This window comes from Cokeromyces recurvatus (genome assembly GCF_025118155.1).
Source record: "Cokeromyces recurvatus strain NRRL 2243 chromosome Unknown BX663scaffold_41, whole genome shotgun sequence".
Taxonomy (NCBI): Eukaryota; Fungi; Mucoromycota; class Mucoromycetes; order Mucorales; family Mucoraceae; genus Cokeromyces; species Cokeromyces recurvatus.
The window spans coordinates 19,334-41,788 of NW_026251427.1; the positions used below are offsets into that span (position 1 = coordinate 19,334).

Below are 22,455 nucleotides of genomic sequence, written 5' to 3' on the forward strand. Positions count from 1 at the left end.
ATAAAAGACCCATGTTCAATGCATAAAATAGCATAACATCAGATAAAAAAGAGGATATGGAATGATATCTTGCAACTATATTATTCCTGCCGCTATTTGTTTCAGTTATACAATAGAATAAAATATTGAACTGTATTGCAATATAGTCGAAAGCATGTCTAAAATATATTAGATTTATATACTAGTTAGTGTGGCGGCAGCTGGTAGATGTACCTCAATCTTTATAATTATGTTCCACCAAAAAAAATCAGTCACTTTATTTTCTGTCTTTTTTTTTTTTTTTTTTTTTTTTTTGACAATCATCATGGTGCTTGATCAATTATAATGGATTCAATTCACGATAAACAAGAAACAAAAAAACAAAAGCTTGATGAAGAAGTAACTCAAGTTGAGGAACAACCAGAAGATACAGCAACTGTAGAATATGATGAAGGCGAAATGAAATTAGGCCAGGAACTCATTGCTGCTGTCATTGCTAACGATCTTGTAAAGTCCTCTTATTGTTTTATTGTTCTAATTGTATATATGTTTTCCATTTATTGACAAACTTAAATAGGAAAAAGTAAAGGCACTCGTTGAACAAGGTGCAGATCTTTGTTTTAGTGGAGATGATCTCGGACGTACACCTCTTCATCATGCTGCTGAACACGGGTTTATGGATATTGTCACTTGGCTTCTATCAGAAAAGCATCCTTACAATTTAACTGATAAAAATGAAGTAACAGCAGGTGAATTAGCCCTAAAAAATAACCATAAAAAAGTATATGATTATCTTGTAGAGGAAGGTGTTCGAACTGAACTTTTAATACGTGCCCTTAAAAGGGCATTTGGAGATGACGATGAGGATATAAGCGCTATTGCAAATGAAGCTTATCTTAAGCAGAAGCTACACTATGATGATAATAAATTGATGGATGAAAATAATGATGCAGTTATGATGGGATGGGAAGGACCATTAATGGTTGAACATGCTAAAGTGATGTGTCCCAAAAAAGAAGGGCTTAATGTTCTTAACGTAGGCTTTGGTTTAGGGTTAATTGATAGCGAACTTCAAAAATATAAACCTCAAAATCATTATATTATTGAAGCGCATCCTGATGTTTATGCACATATGTTAGAATTAGGCTGGGATAAAAAGCCAGGAGTTAAAATTTTATTTGGTCGTTGGCAGGATAAGATATCTGAATTAGATATTGCATTTGATGGCATCTTTTTCGATACATACGGAGGTATGAATATTTATATAAGAATGAAAGATCGAATGGTTTTTTTTTTTTGCTAATATATTTTCCACATAGAATTTTATGATGATTTACGTGCTTTCCATGAATGTGTACCAAATATATTGAATGAAAAGGGAATTTATACTTGGTTTAATGGACTAGGAGCAACGAACCAATTCTTTCATGATATTTATTGTAATGTATCTGAAATTGACTTGCGAGAATTTGGTCTAAGCACCGAATATATTGAGATGCCAATCTCTACTTGGGCTGAACAAGGCGTTTGGGACGGTGTTCGTCAAAAGTATTGGGTTCTGGATACATATAAATTACCTATTTGTAAATTTTTATTAGAGTAATGAAAAAAAATAAAATGAATAAATAATATACAGAAGCAATACATTGTATGATAGCATTCAATGCATTCTAATTCTAAAGCTGTCAAGACTATGGGTAGAGACATTCATAGGATACATGTACTAGTTATATACTTTGACCCTATTAGTATTTTTACTATAATATTTTAACTACCATTATCCTTGTTTATAGAGAGCTTTCATTTTGTAAAATAAATTCTTACTTGACTTGATATTATTCAGTCATTCACAGCAGTAGGGTAAGTAACTTATTAAACTTAGCAGTAAGCTTACTCTTTTATTTATTTATTTTAATGACAACGAAAATACAGAAGAATAATAAAATACGTTTATAAATTGATATTAGCAGAAACGACTATATCTATTCATTTTACACATGACTTGCATAATAATAATAATAATAATAATAATAATAATAAAAAAAAAAAACTATTTGCTAAATATTTTTTTTTCCATTTTTCTAAATAAGAATAAAAATTCCAAAACAAGCATATTAAAATAGACATGAAACAATCACAATGCCGCTGCTATTTTCCTTGTCAAATATAGAAAATTAGAAAAGAAAATGAAATGCATGATAGAAAACAAGTAAAGTAGTAGTTATAGCATTATTATTATTATTATTATTATTAAGAAAATTAAAATATATATAAAAAGAATGAATTAATTTTACATTTCCTCCTGTTAATTATCTTCATCTAACATTCTTATTATCTTTATTAACAAATAGTTACAATAGTCAAATTTTTATTATCTTTGATATATTATACAATATGGATTCTCTTGATCTTAAATTACCTAAATATATGGTCTACTGTGTGATAGTAGCCTGTCTTGGTTCATTTAGTAATGGTTGGGTAATTGGTTCTGCTAATGTACCTGGTGAAGTGACTCACTCTTGTGAAAATGGTAGTGCTCGTATCTCTAGTAGCGCCTTCCCTGATTGTCTCCCCATGAATACTAGTCTTTGGGGCTTTGCTGTCTCTTCTTTCTGTGTTGGTGGTCTTCTTGGTGGTTTCTTTGGTGGTAATATTCAAACCAAGTTTGGTCGTAAGAAGACGATTATCTTTAATAATTTGGGTTGGATACTTGGAGGCCTTTTACAAGGTGTTGCAGTAAACCCTGCCATGTTTATTGTGGGTCGTATTCTTTGTGGTCTCTCTTGTGGTCTTGGTTCCTTGGCTACTCCTACCTATGTTGGTGAAATCTCTACTATCAAGGCTCGTGGTACTATGGGTACCTGTAATCAATTTGCTATTGTCATTGGTATCTTGCTTGCCTCTGTCATCGGTCTTCCCTTGGCTAATGTTCCTCTCTGGCGTATTAACTATGCCCTTGTTGCTCTCCCTGCTATTGCTCAATTCTTCTTGATGTCTGGTTGTGTTGAATCTCCTCGTTATCTTATCTCTATCAACCGTATTGAAGAAGCCAGAGAATCACTTCAAAGACTTCGTCCTAATACAAACATTGATAAGGAATTTTATGGTATGGTTGAAGGTCAACTAGGTGCTGCTGCTGCTAGAGCTATTACTGGTATGGATAGTAGTGCCTCTGCCGCCAATAAAGATGAGACCAAGTCCTTTGATGATCAAATTGAAGATGGTATTGTTACTGCTGATGAAGGTGCTCGTGAATCCATGAACATGATCCAGATCTTTACTGATTCTCTTATTCGTCGTATCGCCCTCACTGTCCTTGCTCTTCATGTCATTCAACAAATGATTGGTATTAATGCTGTCATGTATTATTCTACTACTATCTTTAACATGTCCTTCTCTGCTGAGATCTCCAAGTATATGGCTATTGTCACTACCGTCGTCAACTTTGCCTCTACTATTCTTTCTTTAATCTTGATTGATCGTATGGGTCGTCGTCCTCTTTTGTTGATCGCTGAAGCAGGTGCCTGTATCTTCTGTGTCTTGTTGATCATTGGTTATGTCTATAGCTTGGGTCCCCTTTTGGTTGTCGCCGTCTTTGGTTATGTTGTTTCATTTGCTATTGGTGTCGGACCTATCCCATGGATGATTACCTCTGAAGTCACACCTGTCTATGCCTCCTCTGCTGTTGGTGCTGTTGCCACTGCAGTCAACTGGGCTACTAACTTTGTCATTGGTCAATGCTTCCCTCTTGTCTTTGAAGGTATCAAAGGTTACTCCTTCGCTATCTTTGCCGGTGTCGCTGCTCTTGCCTTTGCCTTCACTTATCTTAAAGTCCCTGAAACCAAGGGTCGTTCTCTTGAAGATATTGTTAGAGGCTTTGAAAAGAGCTCTTAATTAGTTGTCCATAGGATATGCGAACACGTACATATACACATATACATATTTATGCATTTTTATATACCTTCAAATTATTTATCTTGTAGTTTTATATATATCTCTTTTTTTCAATACTTTATATTGTATTAAATAATTTTATCTTTTTTCTTTATACTTTTGACCATTTTAATAAAACAAAAGTTTAATTTCCCGTCATAAGATTTTTTCCTTTTTTTTTTTTTTTTTTTTTTTTTTTTTTTTTTTTAACAATCTTGCTTGCCATGTGTGGTATTTTATTTTCACTTTCAACAGAACAAACACCTGTAGATGTGGAAGAATGGGAGAATTTAAAGGAATTAAACACCAGAAGAGGTATAAATATTTATTATTATCATGATCTGCAGTTTCTAAATTTTATTGTATAAGGTCCCGATGCTCAAAATTTGCATCAAGTTCATACAAGCCATCGTAATCAAGAATTACTTTTACAGTTCTTTTCATCCGTTCTTCATTTAAGAGGATCAGAAACTGTTCCTCAACCACGATACAATTCTCAAACAGGTAATGTCCTTTGTTGGAATGGCGAGATTTTTGGTGGTATCGATGTAAATAGCATTTTTTTTTTTTTTTTTTTTTTTTTGTATACATAAACATATACATGTACTTGATTATTTAATCAAACAAATCAGGTTGAATTTGGACATAATGACACACAGATTTTGATGGATCAGCTTGAAAAGACAACAACAGAAAATGATATACTTGATGTTTTACAAAAAATTGAGGGCCCATTTGCATTTGTTTATTACAGAGCAGCAACTCATAAGATCTATTTCGGTCGTGATTGTTTAGGACGTAGATCATTGTTATGGTATCATCCAAAGAATGGTCCGTTTATGTTAAGTTCTGTTGGTAAATCAAATACAGAAGTTAAAACAGATAGTGTTTGGGAAGAGGTGCCTGCTATAGGATTTTTTAGTATTGATCTTCAATCTGATATAAATGATACAACAATGAAAAATAGTCTCCCTCTTGCATGTGGAATTCCTATCAAACTATTTCCATGGAAATATGATAATGAGTTGGATTCATTGGAAACCAAGAGATTGGTAAGAATGGCGTGTGTATATATTTGGTTTTTTTTTTTTTTTTTTTTTTTTTTTTTTTTTTTTTTTTTTGAAAAAGAAAAGTTTATTTTATTATTATATAGAGCTTTCCTTTTTCTAGAATTAATTCAGCTATACCTGAATTAAGTCCTATAGAAAAAACTAATGTAGAACCTGCAATTGATTCACAAATGCAGAAAACCATAGAAGAGTTTATTTCCATATTAGGAGATTCTGTACAGAAGAGAGTAGCTGACATACCTTATTTAAAGTAATATATCTAAATATATATGTATATAATGATAAACGTTATAAGCGTCCCTATTTTAATTTGTTTATTGATAGTACAAAAGGCCAGGCTCGAGTAGCTATTTTATTTTCAGGTGGACTTGACTGTATATGCTTGGCTGCTTTAGCAAATAAGTATTTGCCCATGTCTGAATCAATTGATTTATTAAATGTTGCCTTTGAGAACCCTCGGGTGGAGAATGCAGCAAAGATAAGAAATAAGAAAAACAAAAAGGACCAACAAACTAAGGAGGATATGCCAATAACTCGATCTATTTATGATACACCTGATCGTCTAACTGGAAAAGCAGGTGTGGAAGAATTACAACGTATTGCACCTGAACGTGTATGGAATTTTGTAGAAATTAATGTGCCTTATGCAGAATCTTTGGAGTTTCGACAAAGAATTATAGATAGAATGTTTCCATTAGACACTGTAATGGATTTGGTAAATATATACATATATATATATATATATATATATTTACGAAAATAAAATACTCATCAGTTTTTATAGAGTATTGCTATGGCATTTTGGTTTGCCTCACGAGGAAAAGGTATATACAAGTCTTGTGTTTTTTTTAATAGTTAATTGCTAACTTTTTCTCTTAGGCATCATCAATATTAATGGGAAAACAAATGTAAATATTTTTTGCTTGGACATTCATACATATATTTTTAAATATTATGCCAATACATATACATATATATTAGGAATATGAAAGCCATGCTCGAGTTTTATTATCTGGGTTAGGTGCAGATGAGCAATTAGGCGGCTATTCAAGACACCGAGAGGCATTTAGACAAGGTGGTTGGGAAAAACTGATAAAAGAGGTATAAATACATAATTTATTACAAAACAAAAAACCATTCAGCTTATATCTATCTATGTATACATATTTATTTATTTATCAAGACACAACTTGATGTTGATAGAATATCTACACGTAATTTGGGTCGAGATGATCGAATTATGTCTGATCATGGAAAAGAAGTCCGTTTCCCATTTTTAAGTACTTATGTCGTTAACTGGCTTTGTCAACAACCTATTCAGTTAAAAATGGATTTAAGATATGAAAGAGGTATAGGTGAAAAACTTTTATTAAGACATGTGGCCCGTAAATTAGGTTTAATAAATGCTAGTCGAAACTGGAAGAGAGCTATTCAATTTGGTGCTAAAACAGCTAAAATGACAGGCGAAGCACGATCTGAAAAGGGACAGCATAAATTAACTGCTATTAATCAAGAAGAAAAGATTGTATAGCCTTTTTGTATTCTTGATGTACATAAGTATTAATTTCTTCTTTTGATAACCATGCAAAATCAATAATTTCTTTTCCATCTGGTTCACATTGCCCTTCTTCCCAATTTGCTATAAAAAAAGTGACCTGACAGAAATATATATACGTATATGTTTATAGACAGACAGTAACACATACTTAATATTGTCTTACTTTAGCACCTATTGCATTATCCCAACGATTGAATGTTGGAGGAAATTCATATTGATATGTCCCTATTGGCGCATGTTCAAAGATGTGAACTTTAAGGCTTGCCCCACATTCTTCTTTTAATTCACGTAAAGCAGCTTCTAAGGCAGTCTCACCAGGATCTTGTCCTCCTTGCGGGAACTGCCAACTATGATGCTTTCTTGGTTTCTTAACAAGTAAATATAGTGTTTTATTTGGATTTCGAGATGGATTTCTTATATTGTTATTAGACTTTGTTTGAATGCTATTTATTTGCTTCAAAGGTAGACGCCTAATAATAATACTAGAAACAGCTCGGTACATTCCATCCATTGTATTAAAATGAGAAAATAATAGAAATTGAAATGTGTAAAATTTTCCCTTTTTATTTTTTTTATTATTTCTATATTAGTAACATATCTATTTACAGCAGTTAAATCTTATCCTGCATAAAAGATAGTTATTTTCTTAGATAAAATGATTACAGGAGAATTAGAATTAGAAAAAGTACGTATATTTATTATTCTTATATTTTGTTCATTATTATTAACCCCCAATAAAGCTGTTGTTTTTATTATGATATAAACCCTAAACTTATAGAAAGAATATATAATTTAGTAGTCACTTCCGATTGCTAAGTGTTTCACTATAGACAGAATCATCATACAAGTGCACTCTATGTTCTATTATGACTATTTATCTTATTGAATTAAGTTACAAATCTTACAACAACGACAAGTCAACTAGTTTGTTGGAAACAAGAATACTAAAGAATAACGTGAATATCCGAGCTTTTAAGATAAGCCCGCTAGCCTAGCGATTCTTATATTAAGCAGACAGGGGCTTTTCATTTTATATTTTCCCCACAAAGAGGATTTCCTACAAGGAGAATGCCTATACGATACAAATGTCTGGTTTTATCCCCATCATTTCATAGTTTAATACAGAACAATGAAAGCTGGCCCGGTGAAATGAATGTAGAAGTAAGTAATAAGAATAAGTTGCAGTTTTACTTTTTGTACAGTGAAGATACCAATTTTCTGGCTTAGCCAATAGAACTTTTTGAATCTTATAGAAGTTTTAAATCCAGTAGAAATTCTTTATCATCTACAAAGTTACTTTAATTCCATGAAAACTGAATTCGATCAGTTTATTGAAGAAAACAAGAATAACACTGTGATTTGGTCTTCTTCTATCAACATTAATTCAGTAGACGATCTTTTTTCAATGTGGAAAAGCAGATATCAAAATCAGTTTTTCTTATCCAATGAGGAAAATGGCACCCAGATTTGATTGGGGTTTTTACAGAAGGGTATTTCCGATGACCAATGCAAGCGTTTCAGCATCAGAAAATACATTCGCATGTGTATCAACAACATTGATACTATTACAAGTTTAATCAAGGTAGATTATCATGCATATGAGGTAAAAGAATAATGAAAGATATTAATGACTTTTTTCTTTCTGTAGAATGTCAAAAATGATATCATCACAAGAGAAAAAGGCATTGTTCAAGCATACAAATTAGGATTTACACCATCCCCACTATCGATAACCGCACCACTCATTAGTACTAATATTGTTGTGACTAACCTTGTCACTCTTACTTCCTCAACATTACCAGAACAGCAGTCATCACATCATCAATAAGCACCAATACGTCCATTATTACCCCTTCTAAGGAACCTTAACAAACTTTTGAAATATGTGGCCAAACTGTAAGTAATTTAATTTTTATTTATTTAATATTGGTGAGGAAGAATAAAAGTTTTAAATAATTTTTGTTCTTTATAGGATTGAAAAGTTGCCCAATCAAGATATTATGGAAGATGTCCTCAAATTTGAGTTATGCCATAGATACATTGATCCTATAATGTCTGGATTATTTGACGATCCAGATAAAAGCATTTTATTTAGATGGTAAGTGTACTCGATTGGTTAACCTCAAGCCTGCTCCTTCCATCCAAATGAACTCCTCACACACGCTCACATAGTTTTTCTTGTTTACATATGCATAACCGCCTAGCTCACTCCCAAATTCCTAAACACTCGGACCATCTTGGTGAACCCTTTGCCAATCATCTTCTTTCAATACAACAACGATTTTCTGATAGTTAACTATCATCATTTATACATACACTTCAACATTTTCCCTTCTATCCCAAAACGGGTTTTCTTTCCATAGCGATCTGACCAGGACAAAACAGCATATGAATGCTATGTACTCATTGGTCGTTTTTTAATTTTTTAAATAAAATTCTTCTTTAATCGTACTTATTTCATAGCACTGTGGCTTGTTTATTTCATGCTGTTTAAACTAAGTTTGCTTTTTTTTTTTTTTTTTTTTTTTTTTTTTTTTTGTTATTGTTACAATTGCAATGTCAAATAAAAATGAAGTCAGAAAAAGATCTTCAGATGAAATAGATGCGCAAAAGTTATTCGAACAATTTGCGCCTTCACTATATTTTGAAAATCCCAAAGTGTCATTAAAAAATGAATGGTTTATTATAGCTGAGCAGACTGTACCTTGTACACGAGATTCCTTTTGGCAAACCATAGTAAATCTTTTCTTAATTATACATTATAAGACATCATTATAAATGAATACATTCCATTTACTTAGAATCATTGGATAGTTGAGCCTCAATTTGCTATCCCACCCATCGAAAAAGCAAATATCATCTCACGAACACAGTCCGAAGACAATCATGATAACTGTTTTTCTCAGGAACCAACAGAGTCCATCATTCGAGAACTAATCCCAAAACGTAAATCAAAAGATAAAATATTAACAGAAAATGTAACTTACTTTGAAAATGGTAAAGAAAAAAAAAAAAGAGAAAGAGAGAAAAAGGGGATAATTTGCATGAGTGATTAATATATAGACATATACATATTTATGAAGATAAAGAATGTCGAGTTATATTTCAACCTAAAGAGTTACAAGAAAATAATTTACCGTTTTATTATCCAAAAGTATAACCTTATTAGCAGTATATTTTTTTTTATATATGTATACGTTTAAAATAAGCATTTATATATCATTGTATAGGTTAAAGCTTATAGTTTTGTATACGATTCTGAGTCAAATGTTGATTCTGAAGAAAGAGAGTAAATAATAGAATGATAACATTTTATTCAAATAGCTTATTTGTTTACTTTATTGTACAGTAAAGAAGAACAAGGGACACTTCGATTAGAAATAATTCCATTTAATACAAACCAAGTGGCGGTACTGGATACAAAAATGGTATGCTTAAATAGCAGCTATTTATGAAACTTATCTTTTCTAACATCAAAAAAAAAAAGCAATATGCTCTCAAAACTATTTTACATAAATTATTTAAATGGTGTATTCAAAAAAGATTAGGCTATAAGAAAAAGGGTCATCATGATGTATTAGTACCAAAGGAAGCCTATCAAACAATGTATCAAACTATGAAAACAAAATATGGTCCACAGCTAGTAGCGTAAAGTTTTAAACCATATATTTATGTATACACAGACATAATTCTTATATATTTTTTATTTAGGAATTGGACAGAAAAAACAGATCCTAAAAAATTTGTTTATGAAGATATTGCAATTGCAAGTTATTTACTTTGTCTTTGGAAAGAAGAAGAAATCAAAAATAAAAGGTATGTGTAAGCTATGTATTAATATTTGTATAAATATTTAATATTTTTTTTTTTTTTTTTTTTTTTTTTTTTTTTTTAGAAAACCTACTTTTGTTGATCTTGGTTGTGGAAATGGTTTATTAACTTTTTTATTAGTCAGTGAGGGATATGAAGGGTATGGAATAGATATTGCTAGTCGCAAAATTTGGTCAGCATTATGTAAAAATCAAAAAAAGAATATGCTTAGAGGTATTATCAAGGGGTGCATAAATTATTTATTTGTGTATTTACATTTCTTCCTTTGTTAGTGGAAACATTATATCCAGCAGAGACTGTATATCCAGAAGCCGAATGGCTAATCGGCAATCATGCAGATGAGTTGGTGCCATGGTAAATAAGAGTGGTATTTTATATTAAGCTAACTATCTTTCTTATTAATGAATATTCAAGGATTCCAATTATTGCTTCCAAGTCAGGAGAAGATTGCAAGTATGTAAAAAAAAAAAAAAAAAAAATAAAAAATAAAAAATAAAGGGGGGAGAGAGGGTTTATATGTAATAAATCGTTTTTATATATTAAAATAACCTAATATGCATATACAGATTTATAGTAATCCCATGTTGTTTCTATGGCCTTGATGGGACTCGTTCAATATCGCTCCCAAATACAAAGGACGTGGGCAAGTATAAAGCTTATACTGATTATATTACAGATATTGCAACAAAAGTAGGCTATAAATGTGAACAAGATTGTTTAAGAATACCAAGTACGAAAAATATTGCAATTGTTGGTCGAACTAAACAAAAAGTCAATGATATCAATATTGAATTAGTAAAATCAATTGAAGTTGCAAGTAGATTATTTATACCTCGTAAAACAGACCGAGAAAAAGAAGAAATAAGACAGGAGAATAAGAAGCCAAAATTAGAAAAATGAAAGCTTGCTTCTTTTTTTTTTAACGAATTAAAGAACTCATATTTGTTTTTTTTTAATCTCTTTTCTCTTTATATTTCTATAAAATACTTTATACATATAGTTAAATAATTGAATTATTACATTCAATGAGGATTTCACCCTTTCAACCCTTTTTGACTATCCTAATAATATTCCAAATTATTTTTTTGGTTGAGTCCCAATTACTGACTAGCGTTTCTAATGTTTTAGATAGCATAACTGGATCAGGATCATCATCTCCAACATTAAAAGATGATACTCCTCCGTCTTCTCAGCAGTCCGTTATTTCATCACATATCTCACATTCATATCCTACTCAGTCGTCTAGTTCAGCAGAAATAATTTCTTCTTCGACGTCTATACCATCCGCTTCATCATCGATTCAAGCTAATAGTAGTTCTGGCAAGTCTGCTACTCCTACAGATAGACCATCAAATGATAGTAACCCAACTAGCAGTACATTATCTGTTACTTCTCAACGGACATCCTCATCTTCGGGTGAATCTAATCTCTCTGCCTCTTCCTCTTCATTAGGGAATAGTAGTAAATCAAAAACACTTGGCAAAACATCCACTGTAGTTACTGATAATCCTTCTGAGAAATACAATACACTTCTTCCTGTAGCTACCAATGATTCTAAATTTATAGATTCGCCTAACGACAGTAATAAAAATACATCTGGAAGTAAAGCTGGTATTATCATTGGTGCAGTAGTGGGAAGTATTTGTAAGTATATTAAAAAAATAATTTCTCCTTTGCAACTATTAATAACCCTTGATTTTTTTTTGTACACTAAAACTCCTTAGTCGGAGTTGCTTTAGTTGGAGGAATACTAACTTGGATCAATCGACATGGTGGTTGTGCAAGACGTACAAAAAGTTCTGCTACAGATTTTGAGGATTATGGATTAGCAGATACTGATTTCCCAACTAATAATTTTGCAGGTATGCAATCCATCAATGGAACCAAATCACCTACAATTCCACGGCTTAATGATCAAGGCAACTTCTATAATAGTGGTCCAGTAATAACCAAAGAAGATCCATATTCACAATATATGACAGGATATCAGAAGCAGACAATAGATAACGTAGGCCATCCAGCTACTGTTGTAGATTATAATAATATGTCTTATAATACATCTCAACAAGCGTTTTATTACCCGCAACAACAACAACAACAACAACAACAACAGCCTTTGCCACAGGATATAACTGCTCGCACTGGAGGCAGCAGCTATTATGAAGAGTCAGGAGGATATTATCATGATAATACTAGTCAGCAACAACGCATGTATTCAAACCAACCAACTTATCTTATCAATACTGGAGATAATAATCATTACTATAAACCAGATCAAGTTGATCAGCATCACCAACTTACATAAAATTATATACAAAACATAACTTAATTATTGTTACAGCATACATTTATAAAACATTGGTCATTTAATATTAAATCACATATAATCTTATATTGTGTATGTATACTATTTTTCTCCTTTCTTTCTCCTTCTTCTCCTTTTTTTTTTTTTTTTTTTTTTTTTTTTTTACACATAATATATAACAAATTTATTGAATTGTATTATAAAAAACTAATACCCTTTTCGTATAGTTTACATAGGAGAAAATGAATTATGTGCTTAAAATAAAAAGGGAGGTTTGATCTTAGATAAAAACATATTTTATATTTATATTGTCATATTAGCAGAAAATGGGGTAACTGTTGTACCTGATTGAAAGAATCTTTTAAATGGTTTATAGTTTCCTCTACAAGAATTAATGACCTCTTGTACATGAGCTTCATACCAGTTTCTTTCTGAAATTTTCATTTTCCAAGCACTTTTCAAATATGAATGTCCAAACCTCTTCTTACAAAGCCAAATAATCGGGAAAACTACTATCCAAAGGCAAGTAATAAATAAGAACCCTTTCAGGTATACATTATCAGACCATCGAGATATACGACTGTTTGTCTTTACAATAATTTCATGGTCTTCCATCTTATAAGTAATTTCAACATTTTCATAAAAGCCAGAATTTCGAATAGCATTTGTTAAGGCTCGTGTAAGTCCGTTATAATCCCAATTTACTTCTTTAGTAAGCTTGAGTTCTTTAAGTGACCTCTTTGAATGTACATACTGATTACAAAGCTGTCGTAAGGTCGGCTGTTCTTTAGTTTTAGAGTTAGGCAAAATATATATCCCTTGACAGATGGGAGAAATATCAGAACTGCAGTCAATTTCAAACTCAAAGTCATCAACCCGCCTTGTAGTTGGAACTCGCTCTTCAACAAGTTCACCTTCATTATTTCTTGTTGTTTGTGAAGTCCAAGTTGTCTCTTCATGATACCCTAAATATATATATATGAATATAGTATTTAAGAAATAAACTCTAAAATCATAAATATATGAAAATATACCATAAAAATGCACAGTCATACGGGGTGGTTTGTTATGCTGATATAGAAATTGCAGTAAAGCCTCACCATCTTCATTAATATGCTTATCTCTTGATATAATACCATTTCGAACAATTTTGTATTTGGCCCTATAAAGCGAATAGCCTGGTGGGGGAGGTCTGCCCTGAAAGGATTCTTCTTCTTCATCATTATTTGATAATAAAGGTACATTAGCCTCAATTGTTGGATTTAATTGACCATATTCGCATGGATTATTCTGAAATGTTTCTGGGGTTGGCATGGGCATATGAAGTACTGTACTTGCATTAGAATTAGCTAAAGGATCTGAAGTGTCTAAAATGTAGCCTTCAAAATTAGATTTGTTAGGAGGTGGCATGGAACGATTTGTTGTAGATCCAGAAGGTGAAAACACATCATCATAAGAAGGAGGTATTACTGTATCTGTACATGGAGCAGATGGAGAAGGGTCTGGTTTAGAAGATGTTACTTCTGGGACTGGTGGTGAAGTAAATGAGTAATAATAATCATGTTGATTTTTAGACATTTGTTTACTTCTGAAATAAGAAAGCATTTTTAAATTGATGCCAAGCTTTTTTTTATTTTATTTTATGCTTTTAATTCTAAATGCAGTAATTATGTACAAATTATTACAAATTTCGTCTACTGATATAATAATCTTGGTTTTCTTTAGTTTTTGATTCTATTAACTTAGCTTTATTATAGTATTGATTGGCCATTTTTCTATTAATGGTTCCCGTTAATCCTAATTCATAAATATCTCCTAATCTTACAAGTGCTTCTTTATTATTTTTTTCTGCTGCTATCTCCCAATAAGCTTTAGCTTTCATCATATCATATTCAACACCAATTCCCTCTTCATAACATTTGGCAATAGCTATGATAGCTTCAAGACTATTAGAACAATTCTCAATGCTTAATAGCATTTGGAATCCCTTTTCTGGATCATGAGGTCTATGCCCCCATCCATTAATATAATAGAGTGCAATCATAATTTTTGCTTTAACACTATAACTTGATAATTGATTGGTATTGGCTACTCTTTCAAACCATTTAAATGCTTCTTCTCTCATATCCTCTGCCTGATTTATATCTGTAACTAAATTTGCCATTAGGTGTTTTATTTTTCCAATAGCTAATTCTGATAAGCTACCACAATTAAGTTTGTATGCAGATTCGTACCATTCTAACGCACGTTCAAGATCTTGTCCTAATTCTTCTTTCAAATAACCTTCTTCAAAATAGGTACCAACCATTAAGGCACCTATTGGATCACCCAATTTGGCTGCTTCTCGATAATATGCAAAGGCTTGTTTATGGTCTTGTTCAATGATTTGGATATTTTGTACATTAAACCCTGTATGCGATAAATGACCTAATTCTCGAAGAGCAGCTGGGACATGTAATTGTTTACCAGCCGCTTTATAAAGTTCATAAGCGTACAGATGATCATGATGTATATTCCAAACAATATGTGCTAACTCAAATGTAGCCAGAGGATGTCCTTGCTCCACTGCCTTTGAAAAATGTTTTTTCGCCACTGCTACATTCGCTTCTAGGCCGCCTCGACCTTTTAAATGAAATAAGCCTAACTGATAATGTGACTCACGATGATTTCCCTTTTCTACTGCTTTACGAAACCACTCGAGTGCACTGCTGTCGTTGTTTTCTGATTCATTATATATTACACCTAATCTCCACATTGAATCAACATGCTGTGATATATCAATCGAACGATAGTAACAATTCTTTGCTATCTGCAGATCGACATTGGTTCCTTTTCCAAGTTCATAGCATTGACCTAAAATATACAAAGCCAAACCAAGTCCCTCTTTTTTCATTACCAGTTTTTCCTTTTGTATTCTCTTTTGCACCCAGTCTTCTTCTTCATCATATTCATTGCTACTGTTAGCTTCTATTTCTAAGATAGCAAGCCCTTCATCAACTAAGCCTTTAAGTATCTCAAAGCTTTGTTCATGGTTTTTATTATCATCATGATCATCTTCAGTAGTAAAAAAACCTTGAAATCGATATGATATAAGCATTACTTTTGCCTTTATGTTATCATACATTGCCGCTGCCTTTTGAAACCATTGAATGGCTTCTTCATGTTGGTTTAGACTATTACTACCTAATATTTCACCAGCCTTTAATATAGAAAGTTCATGGTTTTGGGAAGCAGCTTTTAAATAATAATCTAGTGCCTTCCCAATATCCTTTTCTGGAATTATGTGGAAGAAGCCATTTTCATATATGTACCCTAATTGATAAGTAGATTCAATATCACCCAACTTTGAAGCATTTTTTAATAGCTCAATAATTTCATTAGCTGTTCCTTCAGCATCTTCTTTTTCTTCATTGCCAGTAATGACACCAGAGAAACAGCCCTCTTCATCAGATAATAAAATTAATGCTAATTCTCGCATACAGCCCGCATGATTTGCTGATACACCTTGCTTGAAGCGTTGCCGTACTTCATTTTCAAGGTCATCATCTTGTTGCTGGGCTAAGATACAACCCAATTCGTAAGCCGCATCTCCATCACCTTCATCTGCAGCATCCCCTAACCAGATAAGGCTCTCATGCACAGATTTTTTGACTCCAAGCCCGTGAATTAACAAAAATCCTTTTAAGAAAAAATGTTAATGAGATCTCTCGCTCTCTCGCTCTCTCTCTCTCTTTTTTTTTTTTTTTTTTTTTTGTTGTTGTTGCCCTCATTATGAATAATGATTAGTTTTTATACCTATGTAGTATTTCATACGACGTGCTTGATATTGTGCATCGGAGAATTGTAATTTACTCATTTCATCTAAATCAGGCTTTAACAATTGCAAATAGACAAATGCAGATCGATAATCTTCTTTTTCCATAGAATGATAGACAAGCCGGCATAAAGAACGTTGTTTTGCCCAATGTTGATGTTTTTTATGTTGCTGTATTGAAGAATAACCTTCATTTGTAATTTCTTCTTTTCCTTCTTCAGTATCAACGCATTTGATATAGTATTGTATGGCTTCTTCTTTATTAACTACTGTGCCAATTCCATGCTCAGAACAATAGCCTAATAATTCATAAGTCTCGACAAGTAATCTTTTTGTGGTGTTGTCTTCATGTAATTTTTCTGTAGTAGCAAATGAGAGCCAGTCTTTTAACCAAACATATGCTTGTTTTTTATCGGCTCCTTTTCCATAATTTTCAAATATCACAATCTTTGCTGCTTCTATCTTTGCTTTATTAGCAATATACGACATATTATTTGAAGAATTTGCCAATGAAATATATATATTCATTGTATCGCGGACCATATTGTTTCGGTAATATAAATCAGCTAAATCAAGGACAGCCCTATATATAAATATATATGCATATATATTAATAACCTTAACTTTTTTAAATTATGAAAATAATTTACGCTTCATAGCCAAGTTCTTCTGCTTTCTTTAAACATTGAATTGCTTTTTCTAAATTTGTGGGAACAACAATCTCATCTGCTGCATCATAGGCTCCTTCAAAGAACTTTGAAAGTGCATACCAAGATAGAGCATCACCCTTATCAGCTGCTGTTTTATAATAATTATATGCAATTCGAAAATGCTCTAAAGAAGATTTTTTTATTGTGTGATGATTATCAATCAAGCCGTTTATATACAAGTTTGCTAATTCACGAAGTGCGATTATATCGCCTTTTTCAATAGCCTTTTTTAACCAATTCACAGCCTCTAATATCTTTGCATTATCCATTTTGATTAATACATTAGCTAGCTTTACCATTGCTGTTGTTAATTCCTGTGCAGCCAAAGTATACCAGCCTTTAGCCTTTTCTAAATTAACAGGGATTCCTACCAGCCCATATTCATAATAGAGACCCAAACTATACTGAGCTGTTCTATGCCCTTGTTCTGCTGCTTTCATATACCATTCAAAGGCTTCCTCTACATTTTTTTCAATTCCTCCTACTCCATTAGATAACATATAAGCAACTTGAAATTGCCCATCTCTATCCCCTGCTTCCGCTGACTTGACGTAAACATCAAATGCTAATGCTAAATCTTGATTTACTAACCAACTTCCATCCTTTGCCTTAACACCTTCTTCATAACAGGCAGCCAACCAATAATGGGCATCAAAAAACCCATTCTCAGATAATGTACGGAATTCATTAAAGGCCTTATCACAATCCTGTGAGACATTACCCCATCCATTATACTGATATCGGGCCACCATCAAACGTGCTGTATTTTGTTGAATCCTCCATCCTACATGCAAATCTAATATGCTATCCTGAGTAGATGTATTTTTTGACGCTATTTTGAACCATTTGTAAGCAAGGGAGTGCTGTCCAACATGTTGAAGAAGTTCAGCTAAAGTGAGCTGAGCATTTAGTGAACCTGCTTTAGCTGCGTATTCATACAGTGATATAACAGATCGTTGTTGTTCGTTAAGGAAACCGATGGATCGTATATCCCCTTGGGAGGCTGCTAGCTGAAAAAAGTTTTCAGCTTTGATAGTGTCTTTAGATACAGTTATACCTTCAAGGTACATGATCCCTAAAGTACGTTGCGCAGGAGCATATCCTGTTTCTGCAGATATTGAAAATTGCTCAAAGGCTAATGAATTATCGAGATTATTTGAACGATAGTGGACACCGACTAAATAGTGTGCAAGAGCCTTGATACTAGACGAAGTATAGGGTGCCTTTGTAGCTCTTTTATAATATTTCAATGATTTTTCTGTATCCTTCAAAACTAATGTGCCTTCTTCATATAATGCGCCAAGTCGAATAAGCGCATTTGCATTATTCTAAAAATATATAAAAATAAATATATCTTAATTAAATTAAGTTTTTTTTTTTTTTTTTTTTTTTTTTTCTTTAATAATCTAATATAAATATATACTTGATCTTTTGCTTTTTCTAACCATTCTAATATTTCTTTTTTAATATAATCATACTTATTTGCTAATAACTTTGATATAATGCCGTTTTCTTCTGCATTAACTGTCATTGTTAATAACGGATGAATTATTAGTAACAAATTTGCTAAATGTGTTTGAGCCTCAGCAAAACCTTGATTGGCCGATCTTTCGTACCACTTTTTTGCTTCTCTCATAGAAGATTTGACAAGTATCCCATGTTCGTAACAAAAGCCTAAAATAAACTGTGCATACTTATTATTGTTATCGGCGGATAATCTCAAGTAATAAAATCCTCTTTGAAGATTCTGTGGTATTCCTTGACCATACAACATCATAAGGGCTAGACGATACTGGGCCAAGTCATTATGCTTTCGAAGTAAGTTAAAGTAATGATATGCTTGTGTATAATCCTCCTTTTTATCAAAATAATAACAGCCAAGGGGATACCAAGACTCTTGATGATCTTTTAATTGGTAGAGAAGGCGGAAGCCCTTGTCAAGATCCTTTGAGGTGCCAAAGCCATAGAGCTTACATTGTGCAACCCAAACGCGTACCACAATTGTCTGTTGTTGGTTTAGAAGACTGCAATAAAATTTTTCTTTATTAGTAACTTTTTCTATTTCTATTGGAGAAAGTAACAAAGTAGTAGAAAATAAAGTTGAAGCTGGATGTTTTAATATATCAGACAATTTCTGGTTTATAAAATAAGTCTTTAATAATTGGTTTATTGAATCTGTAGAATAGAGATCAATTGTGATATGCTGAAGTTGATCAGGATGACTATTTAAACTATGTCGTATTAATAACTCTTTACTTGTTGCATTTCCCATTTAAGTGTAAAAAAAAAAGAAAGGAAAGAAAGAAAAACGAGAATAATAAATGTTAAACTTGCTACATTATTTTTATTAATTTTAGCCCGAAAAAGGTACAGTTATTATTATTTTTATTTTATTTTATTTTATTTTTTTTTTTTTATTTTTTTTTTTTTTTTTTTTTTTTTTGAAACAATATCATTAATAAAAAAAATGTCTCCGCCAAATTAATTACAATTGCTGTTGTTCGACATAAACTTCTAATACATGACGCAGATTGGTAACAAAGCCTGTATCCTGGTCTACAAGTTGTACTAGATCAATTGTATGTAGTTTATCTTTTACAGCAATAAATTGAATATCTACACTTTGTGATGTAGAAGGTCCAAGTGGGCTTTATATATACATACTAATAGATTAATTCATTATTCTCCAGTTTTTTCTATATTTTTATACCTTAATCTAATATTATTTTCTAGACAAATAATATCTGCTTCATGAGTTTCATTTTCAAAGTATTGCTTCAAAAATTCTTATAAAAGTGTTAGGCATGAATTCAAAATATACTATTTTGCTTCTTACCTGATACGTCCATATAAGGATCAATTGGCATCTGCTCCATAGGTAAAGGAGGTAATGTAGTCTTCAATGTCTGTCCATAACTTTCTGTAGGATGTCTCCTACGATTGGGTATCATTACTTGAAACCTTCTTGTATGTTTAGATTTATTCACAATAAAGATATGCAAGGGAAACGTTTTACCAACTACAATTGTATCTGGTACCGTAAATGATACTATGATACCATCTGCAATTTCTCTTTCAGGTGCACGCCTTCCTATCATACTTATTCCTCCTTGCTTCTTCATACCAAACACCCCTTCTAATGAATGATTCATTTGATTTCCTCCACCAGGACTACCCACTATCGAACGTGCACCTGGCGAAAATATGTTATTAGATTGAGATCTTGCCATAGAAGGTGACATAACAGTAGGTGAAAGAGAAGTTACAGAAGAGATAGTATTAAATTTCTCAGATACGAAAGGTGCGGATATTTCTTCCTTTTTTTGCTGTCGTATGCTTGAAACATCGAGCATTGTGTTCCATTTAGATCTCATCGGTAAGCCCTTTTTACCTTCAATTAAAGGGTATCCTACTATTTGAATAGAGACACGCTGAGGTTGAATTTTGTCTTCGTTACTGTAGTTTGCATGTTGCTGTTGTTGTTGCGGAGGTAGTCTTCGAGAATGGAATATACGTTGTGGTTGTGTAGGCGGCTTAGCTGATCCATCCTCTAGCAAAGTTATGTCATATACAAAAACTAAAAGATCAGATTTATTTAATAGAATAGGAAATAGAGTTTCACTAGACTGATCATTGAATGACATTGTAACTATAGCATTCGAGACTTGTACTTCAACTTGGTCCAATAAAAATTCACAACCTACTTCAGCTGGATTCTCTAATTCAACAGACATCATTACCATCTTATCAGCAACAGAAGCATTTGTAGTTCTTATTTTTACGACTAATCCTGATCGAATAGGTAAATTTTCACGTATACTACGTTTCATTGAGAGTTGAGTTGATCCTGCATTGATATTGTTTCCACTTGTTAATGAAGAAGATGAGCCTGTTGGATGTTTTGAATGACTTTCAAAAATAAATCTTTGAAGAGGACGTTCCTGATCACTAAATACAGGATCTACGTAAATATAAAAAAATAAATTTAATAATTCCGCTTTTCCTCATTAGTATTTTAAATACCATCTGCTAATCCACTTAGTAAATTAATTGTGTCAAACAAGTCAGTATCGTATTCAGAGTCATCTGTTGTTGTAAGTTGGTCCTCCTGAGTATTTGCTCTTTTTAATGGTATTGGTCTATATTGAATGTTTGAATTAATTGACAAAAATGGAGTCGTTGATTTTGTCTTTGCATAAACTAATCATAATAAAAAAATAAGTCCAATTCGCATCATGCATAATAGATAAACTTACCGATAGGAACAATCACTGGATAAAGACAACAAAAACTATCGTCATACTCAAATAACATCAATTCTGCATTCTTATTATTTCTATTGTAAGCTTGTGTAAAGAAGGGTGTGGTTATCTCAGCTGCTGCACGGCGTTGATGATTCAAATTACTGCCTAGTTTAGGAGATGTAGATAGTGATGATTGTGTTCTAATTGATGATGACCTATTCAAGGTAGGTATAATATTACTACTGCCATTATAATATTGACTAGAAGTATCAAGAAAGGTTGCATCAAATGCTACTTCTAGCTGACAATAGAAGGAATTAATAGCCTTTTTAACTTCTTCTCCATCACCTGCTACATGTTTAGGTATACAAGCAAACAAGTAAACTTGCAATTGTTCATCTTGAAAAAAATAAAAATAAAAAATATAGTAAGTTATACATTAGAATCTATTTTATAGATTTTTAAAAATACATCTTTACAAACCATAGAAAGCAAATTCACGTGGATTAGCGTCTAATATAGAAAGAGGATCCTCTTTATCGTTCCCTTCATTATTATAATTTGGGATGATGATTCTAAATTCTGCTTCATTAAAGAATAATTCAGTTGATATTGAACCCATCTTTTTTTTTTTTTTTATTAAAAAAAATAAAGTATTAATAGAATTTATTCTTTAATCATATAATTTTTCTAGTTTCTATTAACTGAGCTTTAATTCGTAAACTAACCCCTTCTTTTTTTTTTTTCGAAAATTTAGTAATGCTGTATTTTTTTGCTTTGTTTTATTAGAGTTCAAAATGTCAAATACAGCTTCATGTACATTTCGACTCTTTACAAAGAAATTTGTTCCTACTTTTAATAGTAGACTCTATAGTAGTACTAATATAGCACAGCAACAAAAAGCTTATAAAAAGCTTGTTTACTCTTCTCCCCATGTTGGGCTAATAAAGCTTGTCAAATTGTTCTCATTGTCAACATTAAGCGTAAGTGTATATGCAACTTTCAACATTT

General features: G+C 32.0%; 9 protein-coding genes across 9 annotated transcripts; 5 read left to right on the forward strand and 4 right to left on the reverse strand.

Moving 5' to 3' along the window:
* Positions 1 to 302: 302 nt before the first annotated feature.
* On the forward strand, positions 303 to 1,687 carry BX663DRAFT_461903 (ankyrin repeat family protein). The gene is made up of 3 exons (XM_051523959.1): positions 303 to 486; positions 557 to 1,229; positions 1,299 to 1,687. Exons 1-3 carry the CDS (start codon positions 325 to 327, stop codon positions 1,580 to 1,582), a joined length of 1,119 nt encoding a protein of 372 aa, XP_051378346.1. The 5' UTR covers positions 303 to 324; the 3' UTR covers positions 1,583 to 1,687.
* A 2,449-nt stretch (positions 1,688 to 4,136) lies between these two features.
* Positions 4,137 to 6,513, forward strand: BX663DRAFT_555878 (asparagine synthase-domain-containing protein; the record flags this gene model as incomplete). The annotated part of the gene is made up of 9 exons (XM_051531669.1): positions 4,137 to 4,227; positions 4,282 to 4,460; positions 4,545 to 4,964; positions 5,066 to 5,232; positions 5,307 to 5,697; positions 5,767 to 5,806; positions 5,862 to 5,890; positions 5,964 to 6,083; positions 6,166 to 6,513. The coding sequence occupies 9 exons, from the start codon at positions 4,137 to 4,139 to the stop codon at positions 6,511 to 6,513; spliced, it is 1,785 nt and encodes a 594-aa protein (XP_051378347.1).
* A 175-nt stretch (positions 6,514 to 6,688) lies between these two features.
* Positions 6,689 to 7,042, reverse strand: BX663DRAFT_443289 (uncharacterized protein; the record flags this gene model as incomplete). Its single annotated transcript, XM_051523561.1, has 1 exon — positions 6,689 to 7,042. The coding sequence occupies one exon, from the start codon at positions 7,040 to 7,042 to the stop codon at positions 6,689 to 6,691; it is 354 nt and encodes a 117-aa protein (XP_051378348.1).
* Positions 7,043 to 7,608: 566 nt separating this feature from the next.
* On the forward strand, positions 7,609 to 8,836 carry BX663DRAFT_555880 (uncharacterized protein; the record flags this gene model as incomplete). Its single annotated transcript, XM_051531670.1, has 6 exons — positions 7,609 to 7,701; positions 7,775 to 7,927; positions 8,027 to 8,122; positions 8,189 to 8,349; positions 8,513 to 8,638; positions 8,713 to 8,836. The coding sequence occupies 6 exons, from the start codon at positions 7,609 to 7,611 to the stop codon at positions 8,834 to 8,836; spliced, it is 753 nt and encodes a 250-aa protein (XP_051378349.1).
* A 255-nt stretch (positions 8,837 to 9,091) lies between these two features.
* Positions 9,092 to 11,305, forward strand: BX663DRAFT_525074 (uncharacterized protein). The gene is made up of 11 exons (XM_051529709.1): positions 9,092 to 9,276; positions 9,342 to 9,537; positions 9,624 to 9,694; positions 9,771 to 9,829; positions 9,890 to 9,968; positions 10,028 to 10,188; positions 10,252 to 10,356; positions 10,436 to 10,584; positions 10,644 to 10,725; positions 10,786 to 10,824; positions 10,938 to 11,305. Exons 1-11 carry the CDS (start codon positions 9,097 to 9,099, stop codon positions 11,269 to 11,271), a joined length of 1,455 nt encoding a protein of 484 aa, XP_051378350.1. The 5' UTR covers positions 9,092 to 9,096; the 3' UTR covers positions 11,272 to 11,305.
* Positions 11,306 to 11,396: 91 nt separating this feature from the next.
* BX663DRAFT_490071 (uncharacterized protein) lies at positions 11,397 to 12,676 on the forward strand (the record flags this gene model as incomplete). Its single annotated transcript, XM_051524935.1, has 2 exons — positions 11,397 to 12,015; positions 12,096 to 12,676. The coding sequence occupies 2 exons, from the start codon at positions 11,397 to 11,399 to the stop codon at positions 12,674 to 12,676; spliced, it is 1,200 nt and encodes a 399-aa protein (XP_051378351.1).
* Positions 12,677 to 12,979: 303 nt separating this feature from the next.
* BX663DRAFT_533361 (uncharacterized protein) lies at positions 12,980 to 14,254 on the reverse strand (the record flags this gene model as incomplete). The annotated part of the gene is made up of 2 exons (XM_051530520.1): positions 12,980 to 13,641; positions 13,711 to 14,254. The coding sequence occupies 2 exons, from the start codon at positions 14,252 to 14,254 to the stop codon at positions 12,980 to 12,982; spliced, it is 1,206 nt and encodes a 401-aa protein (XP_051378352.1).
* Positions 14,036 to 19,549, reverse strand: BX663DRAFT_261178 (uncharacterized protein). Its single transcript, XM_051521905.1, has 4 exons — positions 18,624 to 19,549; positions 17,141 to 18,528; positions 16,472 to 17,073; positions 14,036 to 16,354 (listed from the first exon to the last, which is right to left on the reverse strand). The coding sequence occupies exons 1-4, from the start codon at positions 19,470 to 19,472 to the stop codon at positions 14,358 to 14,360; spliced, it is 4,836 nt and encodes a 1,611-aa protein (XP_051378353.1). The 5' UTR covers positions 19,473 to 19,549; the 3' UTR covers positions 14,036 to 14,357.
* A 71-nt stretch (positions 19,550 to 19,620) lies between these two features.
* Positions 19,621 to 22,080, reverse strand: BX663DRAFT_525084 (TRAPP trafficking subunit Trs65-domain-containing protein). Its single transcript, XM_051529710.1, has 6 exons — positions 21,928 to 22,080; positions 21,457 to 21,843; positions 21,224 to 21,400; positions 20,037 to 21,161; positions 19,911 to 19,986; positions 19,621 to 19,848 (listed from the first exon to the last, which is right to left on the reverse strand). Exons 1-6 carry the CDS (start codon positions 22,064 to 22,066, stop codon positions 19,686 to 19,688), a joined length of 2,067 nt encoding a protein of 688 aa, XP_051378354.1. The 5' UTR covers positions 22,067 to 22,080; the 3' UTR covers positions 19,621 to 19,685.
* Between the last annotated feature and the right edge of the window lie 375 nt (positions 22,081 to 22,455).